At 34.6% G+C, this 19120-nt stretch overlaps 1 protein-coding gene across 1 annotated transcript in view; it reads left to right on the top strand.

Moving 5' to 3' along the window:
• The first annotated feature begins 1490 nt into the window (after positions 1–1490).
• Positions 1491–19120, top strand: part of LOC122805931 (vomeronasal type-2 receptor 26-like) — a 55956-nt gene continuing 38326 nt past the window's right edge. The window contains exons 1-2 of the mRNA XM_044076174.1: positions 1491–1580; positions 11131–11355. Coding sequence (XP_043932109.1) covers positions 1491–1580; positions 11131–11355 — 315 coding nt within the window. The remainder of the gene's footprint in view (positions 1581–11130; positions 11356–19120) is intronic.

Genomic DNA, 19120 nt, shown 5'->3' with positions numbered 1-19120 from the left:
TGTTCTTATCTTGAGGGATTCAGTGACTGCTTTCAGTTTGCAATCATCTGCAAATTTGGTTAGCCAAAGGCCTTTGACATTGGCTTTGACATCTGAGAAGCAGATACCAAAGCAGAGTGGAGGACTCCACTGCTCACCGGTCTCTTTTTGAAGGTGGTCTCATTAGTTCTAATCTCCTGGGTCCTGTCAATGAGCTAGCTTGCTATCCGGCACGTTGTATAGGAGTTTATACCTAGTTCCATAAGTTAATTGACAAAGCCCTAGAGAGAGTGGTATTGTATCAAATGCTTTAGCCAGATCTAGGTAGGCAGTATACACAGTTGTCTCCTCATCCATTGGCTTAGTGAAGTTGTCAAAGAAGTCCACCAGTTTCAGTGTGGCAAACTAGGATGGATGCCATGTCTGGAGATTTCCTATGTCCTTATTTATAATTTACATGATAATTCTTTCCATGGCTTTGCAAATAAGACTAGGGAGACTAATGGATCTGTAGTTTCCAGGATATGTTGAAAGTCCTCCATTTTGAAATGGATTGACCATTGCAGTCCTCCATACAAGTGTCACAAAGAGTGTTTTAAGACTATAGTTAAACATTGACTCCAGAGTTTCCAGTAAGTAATATTTTAGACTAATCAGGAGTCATCTTGGGATGTTATCAGGGCCCTTTGAGGCCATATTCTTGGCTTTAGTGAGTGTAGCCAGCATGCACTCTAGTTATAGTTGGATGGGTTATATTGGAGGGTATTACTGGGGATGTGAGGTGGGTAAAGGTGGAGCTGAATTTGTCCTCTAAAAATTCACCATATTGCCAGGCTCAACGAATGTCACACCATTAACCACCAGTTTAGCACATCGCTATGTGATGTCCTTGAAGTTTCTGACATAGCTGTAGAAAGCATTATACTTATCTTTCACTTGGGAGGCAATATTAAGATCAAAGTTGGCTTTGCTTGACCTAATTAGCCCTCATAGGTGCCTATTTACTTTGATAAGAGAGTTTCTATCTTTATGGAAATTACCCTTCTAGATTTTTGCCATATTTGTTTCCTTTTGTTGTATAGCCTGTTTAATTTGGGATGTCAGCAGAGCAGTTTGCTTTGGGGGCTAATCCTGGGCTTATTTCTGGTATGTACAGCAAACTTTATGCAGCCATTGATATGATTGTGCAGTGTTGCTGGTTTTAGTCAGCAAGTTAACTGACATCTCTAAACAGCAGTCCCAGGCGGGGGCTGTGGACATCAATCCGAGTGATAACATTTTAAATAGTAACGTTAAAACATTGCCGGAGGGGAATTTAGAGCTTAACAGCAGCCTTTCCAACGAGATACCTAATGGACAAGCCTCTAATGCCCACGGCACTGCTTTGGAAGGCGTTTTTTTATGCCAAGGTACTAAACACGCAAACAAAGATTCAGTTTCCAAGGAAAATGATTTAAACAATTCACTAGATGTGGATTGTACTTTCGATTTTAGTCTCTTTCAGTTGGACGATGAAACGCAGAGACTGGGGACAAAACCTAAACACCGGGAAGCGGTTAAAACGTATTCCTCTAAGGCTAAACGCCAAGATGTATTTAAAGGTACTGTTTGCAAAGAAGTTGTTTCAAGTCCTAACGATAGAATTAATGTTCATAATAACAACATAAAAGACATTTAACAATAGCATCTAACAGATGTTATAAAAATGATGTTATTGACAACTTTTTAAACTATGAAGTAGTTTTTAGATATAGTGAGAGAAATGTTTTATATAATAATTCAAGAAGCAATAATGAAGGTGGATCTATTAAGCACAAAATATATAATTTAGGAAAGAAATTGGTGATTATTAAAAATGTTAAAATAGACAATGCCTACTTGCAACAATGTATTGATTTACAGATTGTACCCAAAGGTTTACGCTTTTTTTAGTTACCTTTGGGGATTGAATTTAATAGTAATGTTATTAATGATTTTAATCAGATGTTTGATGAGTTTGGTTTTTTGTTCATGAGGAAACTTATGAAGTATAATGAGGAAAAAATATCTATTTTTACTGATGAAATTGAGAAGGTTAATGAGGAGATTATTCAGGACCAACATTTTGAGCAATGGTATGATTTATATCATAAACAGTTCCAAACAGCAGAACATAGAGTAATGGATACACACAGTAGGAAAAACAAGAAAATTGAAAGGGACCTTGCTTCATACAAGAACAACAGAGCCTATGTGTGGCCGAATGATAGAGTTAAACAGGTTTTTAATTTTTCTGAAACAGAAAGGGATTTTAGGGGTCGTAAGGACTCACAAAGACATGAGGAGGAAGTAAATTTTCAGGGGGGAAGATTTTACCCACCTGCGAAAACATACAAAAAGAGGTTTTAGATTTTCAGATCGGGGTATCAGATGATGTTCTAGCATTCAATCCCCCCAATGAAGTTCATATTCAAGACCTCCCTATTTCTTGTAATTCTCAAGTTGGTCTTCCAGACATTTTAGCAGTTGAACAAACTTTAAATATTGAGAACACTTTAACTAGTGAGAATACTCATTTAACCGTCCATACATCTAATGGCTTTAATGTTTATAATTACACTGATGTAAGCATTAATGAAGAATTTTTTTCCTTGTTTAGTAAAGGGATGAAATACATACCTACGGCAAAATTCAACATTATAGATACAATTAAGGAGATGAAATTATTTTGCCGGAGACTTAATTTGGCTATACAGTTCAGTGGAACAGATGAAAGGGACAGACATAATAATGTTAATAAATTTAAGAAAAAAAGTGCCTATATTCCAACTTATCATCTGAACATATCTAATTTTGAAAAACTAGTTAGTAAAGATATTTACTGGTTTTATTCCAACATTAAAACTAACCCAGATTATGGAGGTCTGTATAAGGACAACCTAAGTATTAAAGAAAGGGAAGTTTTGAAAAATATTTTGGCCAATCAAGACATCAGGATCATGAAACCTGATAAAGGTGGAGGTATTGTTGTTTTTTCCACTTTGGATTATAACAATGAAATCTATAACATACTCCACCTTTCTGGGAACTATGAAGAAGTTTCAGTGAATCAAGTCAACATAGGCTACAGGAGAATAGATCAAGTTTTAGAGGAATACTTATTAGATGACCGAATAACCAATGAGGTTTATGAGTTCATTCGAGAAGAGTTTCCAAAGATGGCCATTATTTTCGGCATCCCAAAAATACATAAATGTCTGGATAAACCCCCTTTTAGACCTATTATTTCTGGGTCCAAATCCAAGACATATAATATGGGGGTTATTATTGAAGGATGGACTAAGCATGTTTATGATAATGTCAGACACCTTACCAAGGACTCATGGAACTTTTTAGCAAATTTGACTTCAGATATTTGGCAAAGTGACCTCCTATTTTTAACAATTGATGTTGTTGACCTTTTTTCAAGTATTCCAAAAGAAATTGGTTTGGAATACTTTTTTGAAAGCCTAAGGAAATATTCCAATTTGAGCTGGGAGAGAATTAACCTCATTGTTGACATGATGGGTTTAATTTTGGATTACAATTACCTTCAATTTCAAGGAGAAGTGTTCAGGCAGACCAAGGGCATAGCTATGGGGGCCTATTGTGCCCCTGTGTTCGCTAACTTGGTCATGTTAGAATGGGAATCATTATTTATATTCCCTAGTGAATATTACAAATACATGGTATATTACACAAGATACCTGGACGATTTATTCATCCTTTGGAACGGACCCGAAGATCTAATCAAGGGTTTTATTGACTATTTAAATAGTACGACTTGTTTTTTGAAATTTACCTATAAAGTGGAAAAGGAAGGGATTTCATATCTTGATACCTATGTTAACAACAGTACCAAAGGGTTTGAATCAAGAATTTACAGAAAGAACACATTCTCCAATGATTATTTATTTTATGGGAGTAGACACCCACCTCATGTTTTCAAAAATGTGTTTAAAGGTCAATGCATACGTGCCGCACGTATGTCATCCAACAAAAATATTATGGAAAAAGAATTGGACAACATTTTCAATATGTTTATTAAAAGGGGGTACCCAGTCTCTATGTTAACCCCCATAGTTACGTTTGTTAAAAAGGAATGGGGGCAGAAGTACCCACCTTTGTTGGGGAAACCTTTTAATTCCAACAAGAGAGACAACTACAATAATAGCAACATTTGTGTTATTATGTTCAGCCCATATACAAACGTAATTAAAGAAATTTTAGTTAAACATTGGAACATCCTAACTCTATCAGAAGACGTTGGGAAAATAGTGGGGATTATCCCAAAATGTGTTTATAAGACATATTTAAATATTAAAAATATGTTGGAGAGTAAAAAGGTTACCAAAAAGGTGAGGGATAAGGATATTAATAATAAAAAAGGAACAACAAAGTGTGGTGCCTGTAATCAGTGTAAGAACATTAATGAAGCCAAGATAATAATTTTGAATAACATTATTAAAACTAGATTGGTTAATTTAGTAGGTAATTGTAACACATCGAGAGTAGTTTATGTCGCTATATGTACTGCTTGCAATGCATATTACATTGGGAAGACCGAGAGGAAACTAAAAACTAGAATTTACGAGCATTTATATAAGATTAAAAAACAGGATAGCAATAATGCCCTTAGTAAGCATGTTTTAGACAGAGGGCAGGAACACACTTTTCTTTTTAGTATTATTGATCATATTGACTCTAAAGGTTGCGAAGGCAACTGGAAAACTTTTTTGGGATTATTAGAAAGCAGGTGGCAAATGTTATGTGATGCTACTACTAGTCCTGGATTGAATGATCATATTAGTATCAAACCATTTTTATTAATGGAATGATTTAAGGTAGATGGTCGTCCCCTCATTGACCTTCTGAGTAGATCATTTTTATTGATATACTCTCTTCAAGCATCATATCTATCTATTACAATATTATTATTATTCTTGTTTTAACAAGTAGGTTGTATATTTTGGTAAAAATTTTTTTTGTATTTTTATCAACAATGTTTTTTATAAATATTTAATTTGATAGGGACACTATTTTTAGTTAGTTTTTTTACACTTGGTTTTGAATTTTGGTGCCAAAATTAGCTATAAAAGAGTTCTCAGCGCCTTGATCATGGTTATGATGAAATTTGCATTTCCTGCAGATGAAAGCGCTTAGTTCATTGCCTTCATCTTTTTGTTCGAGCTGTGGTTTTTCGGGACCTCAACAAGGATTGTTATTTGGTTTTTGCCATATTTGTTTCCTTTTGTTGTATAGCCTGTTTAATTTGGGATGTCAGCAGAGCAGTTTGCTTTGGGGGCTAATCCTGGGTTTATTTCTGGTATGTACAGCAGACTTTATGCAGCCATTGATATGATTGTGTAGTGTTCCTGAAAACAATTCTGCGTAGGCTGCTGTGTTCTCTAGGTTTGGAGGGGCATTGAATTTTAACAATACATCACTTAAAAAGGTAATTTTTCCATGGAATAGTTCCTAACTGTTCCTGATTTTAATGAGATTATGGAGCTGATATTGATTTTGAAGCAAACAGCTTTATGGCTGGACCTTAACAGGGAAGATGAGACTGGGGAGGCAGAATTCTGACATATTTCTTAGCACAGGGTCCAGTATGTTGGAGCATCTAGTGGGCATATTCACTATATGGTCAAGGGTGTTTGTGTTTATAAAGTCCAGCAATCTCTGTGTCTGTAGATCTGAGGCAGTGTATGATTTCCAGTCTATAGATGGGTAATTAAAGTCATCCATTAGTAGTGTGTTAGGTTGGATGGTAAGTGTCTCCAGTAGGTCCAAGTATGCATTGCCATTGTGAGCATCTTGGAACATGCAGGGTTACCTATAACTGTCTAGGATATGGTACAGAATTTTGTCTATGGTGACCAGCACGTCATGTCTGACCACCTTAGAAGTATGCATGCCGCTGATGTATCCTGAGACACCTTCACCTTTAGCTCTTGTCTGTGCAGCTACTGATCTAAAAGTGTCAAAAGACTGAAACCTTGCACTACTGGGGTATTCTCTGCCTGTTACTATGGTGCTCAAGTCCTTTCATCCACAGTTACACAACTGATCTGCTCATTGTTCACACAGAAATTAATAACCTAAGACTCATCTCCTAGAATTATATGACAAGGGATATGACGGCACATAGGTGTGGAAATAGTACTGAATAGTTTCCTACCATCACCAAAAATGATGAACCAACACAAACAAAAGAAAATTGACCATAATTACTAACTTAGCTATTACCATAGTTCTAAGGGGATCAAACATATATATGCTTGCAGAAAATGCCTGTCAGCCTGACTACTTTACCAGGGATGGTTTTCATCTCTTTGCTCATGACTTACGTATATAGGCAAAAGCCTTTTTCCTCCATAAGTCCCTTTTTTAGGCTAGGTCAATTACATAGAAATAAGTGTATAAGTAATCCTAATAAAAATTATATAAAAGTAGCACTCCTCAATGATAGAAGTCTTAAAAAGTGCACTCCTTATACGCATGCCTAAATCTTGAAAAATATATATATATATGAGTAGCTTCTGAAATATAGTTTCAAAACAGTAAAAGTACACTTGCAGTACTGTTTTTTTTTTTTTTAGTGACTACCACTCCTTCAGACCCAACACGGAATTTGTTGATGAAGTTTAAGGGGGTGTAGCTTTGCTCCTAAAATAAATTCCCCTAAAGAGTCTGCTGCAGAGTTTTAATGCAGAACAATGACCTTGAACTCCTCCAAATCCTTCTCATGATAACCAAAGCAGAAAAACACATCATCGCAACCACTGCCCCCCCTTCATGACATTGTCACTCTGTGAGGCACTTCTAATCAAAATGACATCACTCACTTCTAAACCCAACGCTGTCATCTTGAGTGACTTCAAATATCCCTCCATTAAATCGGAAACCTATACAAGATAATGTTCAAAGATTCCTCAACTTCATTATACCAACTCCTTAAACCAACTAGTCTCAATACCAGTGAAGGATTAAAAAAATATTGGACCTGGTTTTCACCAATACCGTCCCACCTAAACCCAATACTAACAGGTACCAAATCACTGATCAAATCTGATGACTGATCAGTAACACTTTAAGTGTCAGACATGAGTTACCTCAAAACCCCTTTGTCGTTAGAGACTATACCAAGGAAAATCTATTCCAATTAGCTGATGACCCGATGAAATTAAAAGGCCCACCCTCTCCTTGATGGTCCCACCTCAATCTCTGCCATGTTTATGGATAAGTTCTATACAGAACTTCAAGCTTGCACTGAGATTTCAATCCCCATAAGGCACAAATATAGTGCCATATTTACGAAGAAAGCAATTTGATGGAACTCGTGTATAAATATACTATATATTAAAACAAAGAATCATTCGCTGCCCATAACAGCAAACTTATCTCATTAGCTAAACTGAACTTAAGAAGATCAACAAAGAACTTAGAAATAAAATCCAATGTCCAAAAGTAAGCACAACTTGGGAATTACCACTCATACTAAAGATGACCACAAACTCTTCCTCATTTATGTCAGAAACCTTAAAGGTATTACTGAGGAATACTCTTGAGTTCATACAACTAACACCACATATGTATCCCCTGAAGACCAATCCAATGTACTAATAAATCAGAACCAAATCTCAATACTCTGTAAACACATAAATTCAAAAGAAAAAAAAAATGAATCTCCCAAGGCAAGTTAACAGGAGACACTTTAAAGTTAGTGCTTTTGTTCAGAAATGATACAAGAACTTCATCAGACAACTCGTTCCTGCTTCTAAAACCATAAATACTTATAACAACACTATCTCCAGGTGGCCAAAGATAGAAAAAAACTTTAAATTGTTAATAAATCTACATATCATTCAGAGAGAAAAAAAACTTTAAAACACACCCAACATTAGCACTTTGGTACCTTTCTATTAAAACTTATTTTTCAACATCAACAAATTAGAAAGTGATATCATATTATTCAACCCAGGAATATACATAGCATTCAAATATAACTGCTAGTGTAACTCTCATGCCTCAGAAGAGCAGCCCAGTTACCACTCTCTCTGATGGTGTAACCTTCTCAAGAAAGAAAAAATATTTTTTTTAAATTAGTGCATTGTATGGAATGTTTATATTAATTATTCTTAACATCTTTCTTAGATATAGCATACATGTGCTAATAAATGCTCATTTTTAGCGGACCCTTAGTTTTACCTAGATAAAATGCTGTATAGGCTGAACAACGTGCCGAATAGATAACCCCATTCATGTTACAGTATTCTGTATGCAAGAAAATCATCATCCCTCTCTACCCTCACTTATCAGTCCAAGAATAGAGTCTAATGCCACTTTTTGTATGAAACTGACTAGACCCAGCCTGAGAGACCATAGTGTTTCTTTACTAACGTAATTAAGGATTTGCCCTGACTTCTTTAAATGGTTCTCTCTTTTTTCCATTTCCTATAAGCTTCTGAAAGGAGACCTCTGTCTAGCATATACAGCCTTAAAGGATCTGGTCCTGTGCAAACTCTTACACATCCACAAAACTGCTAACACCTGAAACAATTGCTCAAGAGAGATACATTTCCATTGAGACGAACAGGACCCACTGGTGAGATACATACCCATCAGAGAAAATCCCTCTTTTATAAACCAGACTCCCCATGGATATAAAGCAGAGCAGCTGAATGACCATTTTAAGCATAACCTGGACGTTTAGGTGGGGGCAATTATAAGTACACCACGGTCTGCACACTCAAGCCCTTATGGAAAGGGGTCAAATTTAGGTATAATGTACTTCATTCTTATGGCGTCTGATATTAATTAATTTCATATCTTGGTAAATTCTTACTAGGATCTTCTGTCTAGGCTGAAAATGGTCCATTTGATCAACAGACTGGTATTAACCTCTGAACTTTGTCAACCTATTTTTTATTTAAGTCTACCTCCCATTCCCATCCTTTACTATAGAACCAATTGCAATTTTGTCCATATTAATATAATTTCAAAGAGTCCCATACAATAAATTATCTTCTTCTCCTTCTTCATATATGTGTATGTAATATTCTATTTGTTGATTGAGCCATCCTCTAAAATTTGTCTGCTTTGCCATTTAAGCTGCTTATTGTAAAAGAAGTTGTATTGTAAGAAAACTATCATTTTAAAAAGTAACACACTGAGATCTGATATTGGCAAAGCATTAATGTAAAAGTTTACTTACTGAAGAATGTCTTCCCTCCTGTGAAGCATCTTTAACCATTAAATTAATATTTCTTCAGCTTACAGTAACAGAAGATAAAGAAACACAATTATACAACTTTATAAATAATATTATGTCCTGTGTATTCCATATGTTTAACAACTCTGGATCTTCTCTCCTTAATAACTGCATGCTTTGTGTTAGTAGTCATATTTCTATGTTTTGGAGACCATTTCAGAATCATCATCATTGTCTTGTAATTATTTTAACTTATCTTCTAGTCTTTCATGTCCTACACCTTCTAGAACAACGTCTTCTGAAAATGCAAATTATCTCACATCACTTATTTCTTTTCAACATCTATTCAATCTTCATCTACATCTATCAGTATTTATTAATTTTAAATAAAGATTATTGCTGTTGCATTAAATTCAAATTATTAAATGATTAAAACTATGTATTAGTCTGCACATATACTGGGCCTACAGAATTTGAGAAAGGGGTGGATAGGGTACGATATATCATGGAAAAATGACAGGGTACTAGAAGAATGCTGGGTTATAGATTATCAGCTTAACAAAAACTGACTAATAAATGGCTAACAAGGTTTCATTGATAGTTTTGCACATAGTAAACTTGAAAGGTTGGCGAAAGATGCACACTGGCGATGTGACGGAGATGATATAGATAGCTTGTATATATAATACAGATGCAGACAGGCATCATTTCTGTGGTCCGACTTGAGGGATAACTGGACGCAGCTAAAAGACAGTTATCTATTTTTTTTAATGACTTAGGAGCAATTACATTGTGAACCAAGAGGTGACTCAAAAAGACTAAAAAAAAATTCTAAGCTAATTGAAGAGGATATAGAGATGGAATGTGGGATTGATAGAAAGTCTCCTCCTTGTTGACTAAAAGGTCAGAATCCAGTGAAAATAAGGAATGAGCATGCATCATTAGATCATAAAATGTTGTGAGATACTTAGAAAATAATTTACAAGTCATTGGGAAGGTTATAGTAAGATATTGCACCATATCATCAGTAAATTAGTGTTCAATAGGAGAGTATGACATTTATAGAAAGTATACGTACTGTACAAAGTACAGCCATATTCTGTAAAATGGTTCCATTCTTACTAATACAGAGTTGTCTTTGAATAATGTACATGTTCTGTTTATTATCAAAATCAAGAAAAATTGTTTAGAAACATATTCAGCTTCTAGCTGTTTCACTGTCTTTGGAGGTGGTACCACTATGTCATATAATTTCATACTGCATTTGCCTATTATCATTCCCTGAAAATTTCTTTAGAAAATATAAAATAAAGTTTATCAGGCCTAGTGTTCAAGAAAAACATTTTGATTGGTTAGTAAAAGTGGTATAAGCTTCTGGAAAAACATCAGTATTGTAGGGATTAGGTAGTTAAGGTCATTTAACTCATTAGGTAGGCGTAGACTGGATTAATACACATATAACTCAGTTGATTGCATCACCAGATGTCATTTTCCAACTAAGCATTTATTACTTAGAGAGGTATGGGCATATTACATACCAAGTGGCTGTATGTAAAATGTTTAGCTTTCTTTTGTTTACTGTGCAGCTCTGAACAGTTAAGGGTTGACATGATGGCTAAGGTATTTATCTCACAGACAAAAGGTACAGGGTTTGATTCTCACTGAGGGAAATTGTCTAGGCCTAAAATGGTCTACAAGGACAGCTAGCTTAGTACTTACCTATGAACTATGAAGGTAATCAAATGGTCAAAGTTCTTCTATCATATAAGAAAACTAGTTGATAGAGATGTTTTATATGGTTGACAATGTCTAGAAAATAAGTGGAAAGATAAAATTATGTATTATTTTAAAATAGTCACTTATCATTGAAAGATTTCATTCTTATATTTCTTTGAACTTCTTGTTTTCCTTGTTAGCTTCAACATTATATTAAGAACGTTAAATTCAGAAATAAAAATGGCCAGGAACTGTATTTTGATGAAAACGGTGATTCACCAGCATTATATGAAATTACCAATCGGCAACTAATTTCAGATTCCTTAAGGTATGTCAAAGTTGGCATGTATCAACAACAACAAAGTGGCAATAGTGTATTCAACATAAATGAAAGTGCGATCATGTGGAATGGAGGATACCTACAGGTTAGAAAGTATACTTCTGTGTTCATCATTTTCTAAACACACACAAACACACATACACATGTGTGTGTATATATATATATATATATATATATATATATATATATATATATATATATCTATATAGATCTATATCTATATATATATATATATATATATATATATATATATATATATATATCTACATATCTATATATATATATATATATATATATATATATATATATATATATATATATATATATATATATTGGATTTTACCTTTAGTTACATTTAATTAAAATATTTATACAGCTAAAATGTCTGCTTTACTCATTTCTCTCTAGTTCCCAACCATCCATTTTTATATTGATTTCATATTCTAGAATCATAGTAAATTTTCCATAATTGTCCAAAAACAATATGATTGTTACACGGTAATCAAAGTCAAAGAACTGCACTGTGTAGGGTCTGTTTGCTGAAAAAAAAAGGTCTGTGCATACTACATACTAAGAGACAGTCGCATAACATAACAAAACAATAGGTGCACATTTACCATAGTGCAGTTTCATGAACAAAATTCATCCATGTTACCTCTGTTTTTGCATTTATGGAACGCACTACAGCAAGATATCCAAGATAAAATCTGAGACAGGAAATTTGCATTTTCCAACATTTCTAAGGCCCCATCTCTTAGAACATTATGGGAGTCAAGTATACAGCTATAAATTTACACAGACTGCAGAGAGGAAAATTCTGAGCATATCAAAACAATCCTGTCTTGATTTGTGATTTGTTGTGGAGTTGACTGGTGTGAGAAGTTTTATTTATTTTTACTGTTAAAAGGAGGTGCAACTGTGAGCTATAGTGAGTGTGTTACATAGAGAAATTACAACTTCTGTCTGGCTGGTAGAACCTTTATGGTCCGAACAACTTTATTGCATTTTATTATTTAGTTGCATATTGCTGGTGTAATTTTTTGTCATAGAAGTTGATTTAAGTTCCTTTGAATTCTTTGCTACCAACTTTGTGTAATTTTTTTCCTTTGCAATATTTTATTCAATTAAAGCTGAATATGGATTCCATAAATGGGTATGCAATTAACGATTAGCTAATGCACAAGTATCTTGTACAGTGTAATAAATGCTATGCATATTTAAAGGTAACAGCTGATAACACTGGTGATCTTTGTTCCTCGTGTCAAAAGTTGGATGATTTGCTTACCATTGTTAGAAGCAAATCTCGACAATTATGATGACTGCACATGTGCAATTGGCATGGCTTGGAGAACTGTTGTATCATATATTAATGACTGGACTGATGAACTAAATAATGTTAGGCATAGAACAAATAGAACAGATTTAGGAAATTATGCATCTGTTGTCTGCAAAGAACATTCAACTCCTATGAAACATAATGAGGCCCCTGAGAACTGTGGAATTGTGGATGCAAGTACTTAGCAATCTGAGGACCTGGTTTGTTTAGAAGGCAGCAAAAAAAGAAAGAAAGGAAGAAGTTCACAACAAATAACAAGGAAGAAAAAGAAACTGACTAATGACTGTAAAGGAAAGAGAATATATAGTAAAAAGGATTCTGCTTTGTTATGTAACACACTGGTGACAATGAAGGAAGACATCTGTCTATCAGAAAACCCTCAGTCTACAGAAAAAGGCATCACTTTTCCAATAGAAAAGGTAGAAAAAAGAGGCAAGGGGCAGGTGAAAAGGAAGAAATCAAAACTGAACATGGAAGGATTGAAGAACATTACAGTAAGAAATAAGAAGAGAATGACAAATGTTGTCTACATGGCTCAAGCTGTGGATTTGCAGTGTCAGCTGGATGAGAATTTAATACACAATGAAAACAGTGGGATTAATAAGACTAATGGTGATGAAGATCTATACTTTGTAACAATTGATAGAGCAGAAATGACTGTATTAGAAGCTAAAGATTCTTTAGAGATGGTCAGCAAAGATATTCTTGTATTTGGAGATTCAGTTATTAGAGGAACTGATACTTATATTTGCAGAGATGATAATGAACATTAAGTAGTGTTATGCTTGCCAGGAGCAAAAATAGAAGATGTGAAACAATCCTTGATACACCTTAATGTAAGGAAGTATGGATCTGTTTTTATTCATGTTGGTACAAATGATGTCACCAGCAAAGTTTCTTTGACTGTTAGTCGCTAACTGACAGCCCTCCTAGATTGTATAGCTTGTACTGGTGTTAGCACATATTTTTCACAAATCACCAATAGAAAGGATAGTCAGATCACTGTGAATGAAAAGAAAACACATACATGAAAAAAAATGTCCTGTTTTAAAAAATGAAAATGTGTAGAGCATCCAAGCCTTCTTTTGGGCACACGTGTTCAGATAGGATGGTGTGCATTTGTCTAGATCAGGGAAGAGAATTTTTGCAGCAGGTATTTTGCAATATTTGACAAACGCTAGCCAGGATTTTTGCCAGGTCAAATATGTAACAGTTCACAGATAGCAACATTTGATGCATTTCTGATGGTTGTTAATGCTAGGAGCATTAATAATAAAGTTTTTTTACTAGAAAATCTGTTATGTTCCCACAAGATTGATGTTTTTTATAGTTTGTGAAACATAGTTAAAGAACAATGACTGGAAACCAGTTCTGTCATGGTATAATTGTTTTTACTGTAACAGACATTCTAACAAAAAAAATCAGGTGGAGGTGTTATGATAGGGATTAAAGATAGCTATGAGACTTGCGATTATTGCATGTTCAATGATAACACCAATTCTATAGACTGTGTAACCATGACAATAAAATCAACCCTGGAACATATAGCAATTGTTGGAGTGTACAAACCACCAAAGTCAAGGGCAGATGACCAAGAGGATTTCATACATTTCTAACATGAAACATAGGAGGGAAGAATAATATTAGCTGGGGACTTAAATTTACCAGAAACAGACTGGAATAATATTGATTCAACAACGTTAGTAAAGAAATTATTCACAGAGTATATTCAGGAACAACAAATGCTTCAGATTGTAAAAAAAGCTACCAGGGGACGGAATATACTACATATTGTTTGTGTTCCCAAAGAAATTACTGTAACTTCAAGTCAAGTTTTACCACCATTGATGTGCAGTGATCATGGGGTCATAAAGCTTAATTTGCTAGATAATTCTGCCAAACTGAAATCTAAGCCAATGCACAGAAGGTTAATTAGAGATTATAAGGAAGCAAAACAGTTACTATATAAAACTAACTGGAGTGAGGTGTTCAGTGGACAGACTGCAGATGGAATGTGGAAAGTTTTGAAAGAGAAATTGTTTGAGTGCAAAAAGTAAAAAAAAAAAAATGTTTAACATCAGGAACTAGGCATGCAACATCAGGGGGGTATATTTCCATAAGAACAAGATACCTGATTAAGGTGAGAGACAAAAATATAAGAAATGGAAGAGAGGTCGAACTACAACTTTGAAAACTGAAATAAGTGAGTTGGACAAACAAATTAAACATAGTGTTTGACAAGATCAAAAAAAATTTGAAGAACATTTATATAAAGATATTGAGCATAAGAGGAAACCTTTTTATAGATACATAAGCTGTGGAAGGAGTAAGGATGCACAAACTGAAAAACTGTGTGCAGATTCTAAAATTTATTCTCAGACACAACAGATTATAGATATATTTACAAAATCTTATGCAAAACAGTTTGGATCCACAAAAGGAGTGGTAAGTTGTCCTAGTGACATCCAGGTAACCCCAGATACTGGAATCAAATTAGATTATATTGAAAACGAAGTGTGCAAATTGGATCCACACAAAGTGCAGGGAGGAGATGGAATAAGTAACAATGACCTGAGAACACTTAAGCAAGAACTTATACTGCCATTACATCTATTATTCACTAGGTCATATAAATATGGGGAAATTCCTCAAGATTGGAGACATGCACTCATTAAACCTGTCTTTAAGGGAAAGGGAAGTAGGACAAACCCAGAATCATATAGACCCTTAAGTCTACTTTCATGTTGTGGAAAAATAATGGAGAAGATAATACTGGATAAGTTATTGTCAGAACTGGATAGGTTGGGACTTGAAACCATATATCAGCATGCATATGTTGAAAATAGATCTATTACCACATGTAACATGATGTTCTATAACAATATAATAACATCTATGAATGAAAAATTGTGCTGTGATGTGATTTATATAGATATAACTTCAGCATTTGACAGGGTCATGCACAAAACACTAATCAATAAATTAGTACAACTAGGTATTGATGTACTGTTGATAAGATGGATAGCTGCATGGCTTACAAATAGGACATGACAAGTATCACACACCAACTGGACAGGTGAAATCCTTGGTTACAGTCAAGGTGTCCCACAGGGCTCTGTACTAGACCCTTACTTGTTTAAATTATATCTTTCAGACCTTACTTTTTCATCTGAGGTGTTCTACAGTCTATATGCTGATGATCTAAAAATAGGTAAACTGATTACAAGTGTTACAGGTAAAGCATGTCTGCAAAATAATTTGACTAAATTGACCATCTGGGCACAGGAGAGTAATATGTTGATAAATACATCAAAAACTAAGCATATGAGATTTGGTAGGCATAAATTGAAAGGTGAATATTTAATACAGCACACAGTGATTGAAACTGTAGACTCATTTAAGGACCTGGGTATATGGGTAGATTCAACTATGAGTTTTTCTAATCATATCAACCAATTGGCTAATGACAGTTATAGAACTATAGGTAGTATAAAAAGATTTATAAAGTCTAGGAAATCAAACATAATGAAATCAAGGTTTGTTAGTTACATTAGACCCAAACTTGAGTATGGAATAATAATATGGAAACCCTATAGGAAAATAAGCATGAATAAACTGGAAAGAGTACAGCAGAAATATACTAAGACCATCCATGGATGTGAAAATCTAAGTTATTATGAAAGACTAAAATACCTGTGTCTCTTACAGATATTTAAGAGGAGATCTTATTCAGGTATATAGGGCATTTAGGGCCAACTACCTCTGGGAATGTTTGGGGTTATCAAAAAGTACTAGAGAATCGTCAACCTATGTAGAAGATTCTATAGGAATGAGAAGTGTGCTAATTGGTTCTTGGACAGAGTAGCTGATGATTGGAACAGACTACCAAATTACATTAAAGCAAGTACTAGTTTAAAATGTAAAATAAAATAAAATAAAATAAAATAGTTTAGATATTTTTAAGAACAGCCTGGACATTTATTATGGGAACAAGTATATTGGCAAGCTAGAAGGGCTTTAATGCTCATGCTTGAAACATTTGTATGTATGTATGTATGTATGTAAGTAACTCTAAGAAAATATAATACAAGGACTATATATTCCCTGGTGGTCTCAGTTAGTTTTAGGGATATATTCATTATTTTAGACAACTTATGTGGAGTCAAAAATTATTTTGCAAACACTTCCATGTGAAGATACACCTCTTTGGGAAGGAGGTTGTCATTCAGTCCCTCTTGTACACCCAGAAATCCTCTCTTAAGATTGTAGCCAGGTACTCAATGGAAAGGCTAAGGAGTAATTATGTCAGGGAGCAGCTCAGCTTGACTCCTCTTGATATAGTAATGCATGTGGAAAGATAGGGATCTACTTGAATAACAGCAGTAAAGTCCTGCCAGAGGTCAGAATACTAAAGCCTTCAATAACTTAAACAATGAAAGCCCTTAATCATAGTCAAGCATCTTCTAGTTATCAAATGAAAGAAGAGACCAAGGACAATGGCATTACTTTTTAAACTCTAGATATATCTGATATACATGATATGCATTATTCCAGGCTGCTCTTTACTTGGCAAAATTCACATGTCCAGGATATACAGTAGATGGCAGGAGATTATGAGAACAGAGGTCCAAGAAGCCACAAATATTTGCAATCAGCATTTTGTTGTGAGAATGAATTAGAACTATGCACACTGGTGGCATTGTGTCACAAAATATAGAAGGATTTCCTAACTACAGTCCCAATGAGATGGTTTAGAAGAGTGGGGTCTATCAGCCCAAGTGTCAAGATCTTTGATCACGGATCTCCATTATAATAGCATTTTTCCAGTGCAGTATGAGATATTGCTTCTTGAATGGCATGATGCACATTTCTTATTGTTTAGTTTGAACCTTCTCTCTAAGCATCAGCAATTGTCTTTATTTAATTCTTTCAGAAAGTTATATGTATCCAAGGGGGATTTGACAACCATAACACACTTGCAGTTATCAGCAAACTTTGTTAACCAGAAATCACAGTTATTAGTTTGAAGGTCTAGAAACTAGATTACAAACAGGGTGAGACAAACTACAGGTCCCTGAGGGGCACCACTTTTCACCTTCTGTCTGACAGAGGATACATGACCCACTCTGTCAATGTACTTTTTATTCTTAAGACAGCTGGCTAACCATCTTACCACACAGGGGTCTAAGTTTAAGCTCAAGACATATAAATTATTTGATCATGTGGCATGATATCAAATGCCTTGGCTTTGGCCACATAAAGATAGCCGGTATGGGGGGTGTAACCGCTATCAGCTACATGAGTAACCTCCTCAAAGAAAATGACAAGATTCAACAGGCATGACCTGCCCTTTAAAAGTCAATTTGCAACAGGAAATGTTTGGTCGGGTTTTTGCTGTATTGTTGTATGACATCAGTGCTGATGTAATCCCCTGCTTGACATTTAAGACTTGTAAGGCCGATGGGACCATGGTTCCCAGGGTCTGTGATGGGTCCATCCTTATAGTATTAAAACAGCAGAATACCAAGACTCAAGGGCATCATTAAAAGAAAAGTTTAGATGAAACAGCTGCAGGACAGATCAATGAGTGCATGCTTAATGCTGTTTATTAGACTTTCTAAGCTCATAGAAGAAGTGTTCTTAGTCTTTGAGTACTTTAAGAACATGCTCCTTGGTGCTAACAGAAGAGTTTGGTCTGTATGGTTTGCAAGAGGATGATAGTTTCAGGATAGAAATTTGCTGCAAACTTCTAGATAATATGGTTTTAATGTCTGTTGTGTTTGAATTGGGGGCTCCATTATAGAAAAGTTTTGAGCAGTAGTGAGAATTATTTCTTTATTTTCTGATATAACTGAAGAACTTATAGTTAGCATTTGCTAGTTTTAAACCATGTCATATGTCCTCGGTCTTTACAGTTGCCTTCCACTTCTTTATGAGTTTGCTACTACAGTTCTGATGTGGGGTTCTGGACCTACAAGATAGTGTAAGGAGTTTCTTTCTTTCTTCTGTTATGTAGTTTGTTTATGCTGGGAGACCACAATGATGGCTTTATTTTGAATTTATTGCTGTATTTGTCTCTGTATGGAATTACAGGGTTAAATATATTTATACAAATAAACGTCTCACAAAATGGCTACAAAAATAAACAAAATAACTTTATTAAAAAAACAAAACCGGCAAGCTCTTTTGTTCAAAATGAACTTCATCAGAACTGGTTGCAAAAACAAATCAACACCAAATATATACTTAACTAAAACTAGATGAGCCATTACATCAGTTTTTACAGTTTTCTTTTTTTTTTTTTTTTTTTGGTCTTTTTAGTGTTAAATATATTTATCTAAATGGGAATAAAAAATCATTAGTGGCTGCATAAAACAGGTCATTGTATCATATGCTTACATGAGGTTTGCCTCTTCTTAGTTTCCAATAAGGGAGGTATTAGATAGCAAGGGGATGGATGTTCTGTGGGTAAAGTTAAACTCATTATGGTCAGTTTTACAAATAAAGGATCGAA

The sequence above is a fragment of the Protopterus annectens genome, chromosome 7.part0 (assembly GCF_019279795.1).
Source record: "Protopterus annectens isolate FY-2018-M chromosome 7.part0, PAN1.0, whole genome shotgun sequence".
In the NCBI taxonomy this organism is placed as follows: domain Eukaryota; kingdom Metazoa; phylum Chordata; order Ceratodontiformes; family Protopteridae; genus Protopterus; species Protopterus annectens.
Note: the sequence above shows the minus strand (reverse complement) of the source record. Positions and strands in the feature narration are given on the sequence as shown.